We start from the raw sequence: 6,783 nt of genomic DNA, 5'->3' as shown, positions 1-6,783 counted from the left end.
TCCCTCCATCACACTGTCCACAATTCTCATCTCTTGCTTTTTTTTTGTTTTGCTCGGACAGCTGACATGAAGTTTCTTGCCGTCAAACTCAACTTCTCCCTCTTCTGCATTCACAAAATCAAGACCTCCTCCAATTTGCCGCGCCCATCTGCTGCGGTTGTCCCCCCACCAGCCTTGCAGGCACCGGGTGCCTTGAGCAATCATCTGCTCTTGTCCCATCTCCATTGACCACTCAACTCATAATCAAAGAAATCTTCCCATTGATCCTCCCCTACATCCCCCCCCCCCCTTATTCTTCCAGCCTCCTTTTGTCCCAGGAGGCTGTCTGGTTGCCTGTTTGTGTTGGAATTTCACTTGATTCTGCTCTCTATCTCTTCTTTTTCCTTGTCACAACCATGTCATTCTCTTGATCATGCAGGTAGATTTTTCTTATTCATTGTGTTTCTTCAAACTTGCGCACACATGTTGAACACCTTGTACTTAGTCCTCTTAAGCCCTGAGACTCCCAAGTAAATGATAATCAGTTCAGACCAACTGTTCCTGTGTGCACACATTAGCCCGTCCACTTTCTTATCTGTGAAGCCGCATTAGCCCCTTCAAGTATTTTACATTGGTCCTCTTCAGACATTGTCTGCTATTGGTTTTTTGTCTGCTCTGCTCACCTCCATGTTTAATTTCAACTGTTTTTCCTGTCAACTCACACCAGGTATTAAATTAACTCCTTGGGATGGCACCCCATATGTGGGTAGAATGAATATGATTTGCCTGGTGCAGGGCATTCCAGAATTAAAAAAGAAAGATTGTGAGGAAATAAGTGAAGGCCCCTTGTGGTATCCAAAGATAAAGCAGCAGCAGCATCTTACTTAGGACCTCAGCCAACACACTGCCCTTTATTTCACTATAGTTGAATTAGGGGGTTTCACAATAAGGTACCCATGAAACAGTCTGAGTGGTTGCAAGTATTGCTAAGAGGTTGCTTGGGTTCCTTCTTGGCTTGTATTTCAGGCCAAAATTTAAGCAAGTATGTCACCTGCGAGTAACCAAATTTGGTGCCCCAGAAATTTTAATCAAAGCAAATTCAATTGAAATTCAAATGTACCTTGGAGAATACTCAATGTTCCAAATGAAACTAGAGGCTAAGGCGGCTTTGCCACTGCAATCCCAAGTCACAGGCCGGGCTTCCCAGAAGATTTTGAAATGTTGATGATAGGGGTTTCATGATAAGAATTCCCATTTCCTGGTATCCCAAAGTCAACATTTGATTATAAGTCAAACTCAGCGGAGTTCAAATTATATTCAAAGGTTATTCAATTATTATTTGAAGATACTTCAAGTTGTATTTGAAGTCTCCACCCAAACAATATTTCATGTCACGGGCACTTTGAATTATATCCAAAGGGCCTTTGAAAGGACTTTGAAACCTCAGTTCAAACTCAATTGGTCAAATAGTTTGACAAAGTTGGCAACATCCCCTCTTGCTGGCGGGGAGCTCAAACATCTTTTGATTGAACTTTGGAAGGCTTTCAATCTTTTGCGTCCATGGTGTACATGTTCCTGCTTGTCTGATTTGAAATACAGCATCAAGTCAGAGCCTTTTATCCCTTGAACCACATCTTCTGCTCCTTGGTCCAATCCAAGCCGCTCTGTGACTGCTCCCCCTCTCTGTTGCATTTTTTTCTCCAGGTGAAATCTCAACACAAGCCAGCAATGTTTTGCTGAGACTTGCCCATCAATCACCAGAATTTTTCCAATGCAAATTTTCTGAAACAAAAAATAAACCTTCAGGTCCCTGGTGAGTTCTTGCAAGATGAACAGGGGCCAAGTGTTGAGGAGTGAGGGGGTACCAAAAAAATCTGTGTTGGTATCCTCAAGACTTTCATACATATCTAGTTACTAAGCCCCCTTCCACGGTAAAATTTCTATACATCTGAGATTAGTATGCTTGGTGCTTGCAGCCAAAAAGGCCATTCATACCATTTTTCATGCCTAGTCCTATCATTTTGGGTTTTTGGCCAAAAATTCATACATTTACATTACACACATCTATAGGGGGTTTCCAAGCTAACTTATCTAAGTCCCTCTATTGGAGGGGGGACACCATCCCACAGGGACCCTCCAAAGGAGGGCCTTATGCGCTATGTTGACCCCGTGGCAGAAGAGAATTAGAAAAACAATGTTTTTCAATCCTCTCTGGATGTGCCATTTTTCCCCAGGTAATAAAATTTGGGTGAGCCTTTATGCACGCCAAAAAAAAACCCTGCGCACGCCAACAAAATGGCGTGAGTAATCTAGCAAGCCAATATCCGTGGCGTGCCCTTTCATTCACGCCAACCTCCATGGTGTGTCAGAACACTCACACCCTAAAGTTGGCGTCTCCAATGTGACACGCCAGCAAGCCATGTAAAGTTGGTGTTTGAATGTCTTCACGCCAGAAAAAGGGACGTGTATGCCCGCCGGACGCCACGATCAGACATTGGCTACATCAATCCTGGCGTGCATAGACCACCTTTGGCGTGAATGAAACTCCACACCACTTAGATTTTGGCGTGCATGAATGGCTTGCACATTTTCTTGAGCTTGTCATTGATTCAAAAGGAAAAAACAGAAAAAGTGAAACAAGAATGAAACAAAAAAAAGAAACAAGAGGAATAAAAAAGGAAATACAACTCATATCACATATAATGCTTTTTGTAGAGTTCGCGCCCATCCAGAATGTTAGTTAGCCAATTTTGAGCGGCCACAGAGGTGAGTCGGGTGGCCACGATGGGAGGAGGAATTGGATGTACACCATCCTTCATGTTGACCAGAACCCAGTGGTTCTCGTTCACATGAAGGATGTATATTGGTTCGGTATCTGGAGAGTCTTCTGGTCCAAGTCGTAGGGGCAGGTAGGTGTCGCAAGATCAAAGTGAAATGAAAACAACCGGTCATACAAACGTGTTTGAAATGATCTGACCGTGAGCCAGCTTGTCAAGCCATTTGGTGCGACCAGCCTTGGTTTTGAGGCTCTTCACTTCGAGTCCAGCGATAATCTTCTTGACTAATTTTTCTTCGCCCTGAAGCTTTAAGTACTGCTCTTTGTTTCCAACAACCTCTTGAATCATTTGCTTTCTAACTTGAAACCACCCGTCGTTGTTGTATCCAACAGCCTTGGCAACACAGCAAAAACCGCAATTTCCATCAGATTCTGGATCAAAAATCTCCTTGATAAACGGAAGGAAAAGGTCGGGTATCTGAGATTGGTACGGCTGATTGGTCAAAATATCGGACTTTTTGATCTTGGGTTTTGAATTGTCTTTGTCGGATGTTTTGACGTTGGGAATGTCATTTGGATCTTCAGAAGCAGAAACGTCTGGAGAGTTCTCAGAATCTACCTCGTCTGAATTGTTTTCGGAATCGGAGTTGGCCAAAGATACTTCTGGTGACTCAGTAGTGTCGCCCGCACTTTTTTTCAATCTCTTAGACTTTTGTTTTGGATCCCGCAGGGTCCTTTTCTTTTTTCCCATATTCAACTCGGCTTCAACTATTTCAAACGCTGACGGGTCTTGTTTAGTCGATCGAACACCTCGTTTCTTCAGGGACGGCCTCCCCTTAGTTTGTTTCTTGACGTTTGGGGCTTGAATAGCGATTGTTGTATGCGTCCCGTCAAGGATTTTTTTGATATGCTCAAGTGTATTTCCGAGGTTGTTGCTTGATTCGTTTTTGAGAGCTATCGCCAAGTTCTTAATCTCCTGATCCAGATCGATTTTGGTCTCTTCAACTTCCTGCAAAAGACACCCGCAAACGATCAAAATGATCAGCTCAGGACTTGAATTTCAGAAGAAACACTAAAGAAAAAGCTCAGATCCTCAACATACCGTGATCTCAGGATTGTACCTCAAATGCCACTGTAGGTGGAAATCTTCTGGTGTCAAAGAATCACTGGTTTCCAATACCTCTCTGATTCGATGTGCACAAGGGATTCCAATCCCAATCGTCACAGTTTTAGAACATGGTTCGGTTGGGTCAAGTGTGGCCAGCCGTTTGTATTGAGCGAGACATTCAATGATCGCAAAGTTCGAGATGTGGCCTAGGAGAGGAATAAAGCAGTTTGGGACGTTTTTCAGGGTCTTGACAACATCTCAACCAATGGATTCGTGAACATGATTTAATTGCGAGTCAACCGCGTGCGCCAATGACTTGAAAACCAATAACAAGTCACCCCAAGAGTTCTTCACAAATGTCTTGAGGTAGGCGTGGCCCGATTCAACCCTTGATGTGTTTAGGTTTCGGAGGTGAGGGTACTGACATGCCCATGCAACAACAAACAGATCTTTCACCGGAAGTATGTTTTTGTTGAGATATTCCATGACAGCCGGACGAGTCAACAGGAATTCCTTCAATGTAGTGATCCGCTCCTCGTAAATTGCAGCTGACTTTGACAATGTAACTTGCTGCCAGAGATTCATGAAAGTATCCCAGCTCTCCTGAGCTTTCTTTGAATCACTTGATTGAGCTGCTTTTGTCGACAAATTAGCCACTTTCTTTTTGCTTGAGTCGCTTGATTTATCCGGTTTTGTCAAAGGGAAATGCTTTTTGCAATGTGTGGTGATATTCTTGTTGATGTGCCACGTGCACAGGTTGGCTTGCAAGTCGGGGAAAAACTGATCCAAAGCGGTCCGTAAAGTTGTGTCACAATCGGTTACAAAGACCTTTGGCGTGCGTTGAGGGCGCCAAATATGTTTTTTGAGATTTTTGACCGCCCAGAGATAGTTTTCTGTATCTTCGAAGGTCATATAGCAGAATCCAATAGAAAACAATCAATTCGACGCCGCCTGACCGATGATGTGAAGCAATGGAATATCATATTTGTTTGTTTTGTATGTTGAGTCCAACAGGGCAACGTGATGGTTGATCCGAGCAAGGTGAATGGATCCCGGGTGAGCAAAAAACAGATTCAGGATACTATCGTTCGAGTCAACTTGAACATCCCACATCCAGTTGGATTCCTTTAGTACTTGCAAGAGGGCCTCAGTTGGCTCACGACCGTCTAGATCTTCACGACGGATCTTCTGGAGAGCATTGCTAATCGTCTTGTTTGTTGCAAACGTTTCGTTATTGGAAGTTCACAGCTGTAGCAGTATCTGGGATGGCTTGAGATTTGAATTTGAAAGTTTTCGAATCTCCTTGAGTTTGGCAGGGACCAGTTTTTTGTGTGCAGAATGGGAAGAAGGTCTGTCCGAAGGGTTGTGGTTGTGTTCGCCGTTCATCATCTCCAAGGTCCAGTTTTTTACCATGATTTTCTTGCTTGTGGGTACTGAACCTTTCAGCTTGAAGGGGCAGCTGGTCTTCGAAGAGCTTGTTTTACGTCCAGATTGATTCACGACTGAGCCACAAAACTGGCCCAAGCGATCACAGATAATGTATATGTTTTTGTTTTGATGAGAACTCCCTGTGGCGACTGCGTATTGATGGTGTTTAGCCCAGATTTGACAGAAAGAAAGCAAATCCTCCATCGATTTGAATTTAGCAGGTGGGGGAGGATCTAAAGGTTCTACGTAGTAAATCAAAACATCAAAAACATTGAGTTGAAATGTAAACACAGTCAATTAAAAAAGACAACTTACCACCGGAGAGAAAGTTGTAGTCATCAAAATTGGTTATCACAGGAAGTTCGGTAGAGGTAGAGACATTGAGGCCATTTCCTGCATCTTTTCCATGAGATGAACCAACGTTGTCCGCATCTGAGTCGGATATGGTGTTTTTTTCAGAACGGTCTTCTTTATTATTCAATTGAGGAGTCGGGGTTGGGTCAAGGGATGGAATCAGGGGATCAACAGGTGGAGCCGGAAAATCAATAGGAGTAGCCAGAGACTCGTTGGTTAGAGCTAGATGATCATTGGGAGCGGGTGGAGCCGGAGTATTGTTGGATGGAGTCCGAAGCTGAACGGTTGGAGAATTTGATTGAGCTGCCGCTGGAGGGGCCAGGGTCGGAAACATCTGGAGTAGCTGCTGCATTTGGGCCAATACCTCTGGGGGAACGGTCACGCCAGCGCTGTTTGTGTGGGATTGGTTGGAAATCGTGGGTGGTTGATGGTGGGTGGGTGGTTGATGATGGTGGGTTGGTTGCGTAGCGATGGGAGTGGTGATGGTTGGAAGTTATCCAGAGTTATGTGGCGTGCTGTGTACTACACCCCATCCTTGGTGAGCTAGGATTACTGGCAAGGACGTGCATTGGATGCGCACTGCACCATGAATGGCGTGAAAGGGGCTCTGACGCCACAGAATTAATTAAATCTAGTGGTTGGCAGGTTCACGCCAGTTACTTGGCGTGTTGGCCACTTCATGCCATTGATTCCTGGTGTGCAGGACCTTTTGGCGTGCGCAGGGGTTTTTTTTGGCGTGCATAAAGGCTGGCCCTGAAATTTTGGGGGAGCAAAATGTGCACAACATCATGGATTTTCTTTTTACATATTTTACAAATTTTTTGGGGCCTTGGGTGCCCCATGAAGTCCTTTTTTGTGACTGACAAGTGGAGGACTTCCCTTCGATTTACACAGCTGTGTAAAGTCAGATCTGGCCCTTGTAAAGCCAGATCTGACTCACCTTGTAATTTTTAGCTTTAGAAGCTTTTCCGCAGGCTTGAGATGCCAGAATACCTGCCAGATTTACAACCCTCTAGATACCCGGTATAGACCGGCCATCGAGAGGATTCAACCCTCTCGATGCCCTATAGACCGGCCATCGAGAGTACGCAACCCTCTAGATGCCCGGTCGAGGGCCGGTATAGACCGGTCATTGATC

At 44.6% G+C, this 6,783-nt stretch overlaps 1 protein-coding gene across 1 annotated transcript; it reads right to left on the bottom strand.

Annotated features, from left to right (window-relative positions):
- Positions 1-5,553: 5,553 nt before the first annotated feature.
- Positions 5,554-5,997, bottom strand: PtA15_18A72 (uncharacterized protein; the record flags this gene model as incomplete). The annotated part of the gene is made up of 1 exon (XM_053165029.1): positions 5,554-5,997. The coding sequence occupies one exon, from the start codon at positions 5,995-5,997 to the stop codon at positions 5,554-5,556; it is 444 nt and encodes a 147-aa protein (XP_053028571.1).
- Positions 5,998-6,783: the final 786 nt, after the last annotated feature.

This window comes from Puccinia triticina, chromosome 18A (assembly GCF_026914185.1).
Source record: "Puccinia triticina chromosome 18A, complete sequence".
Lineage (NCBI taxonomy): Eukaryota > Fungi > Basidiomycota > Pucciniomycetes > Pucciniales > Pucciniaceae > Puccinia > Puccinia triticina.
Note: the sequence above shows the minus strand (reverse complement) of the source record. Positions and strands in the feature narration are given on the sequence as shown.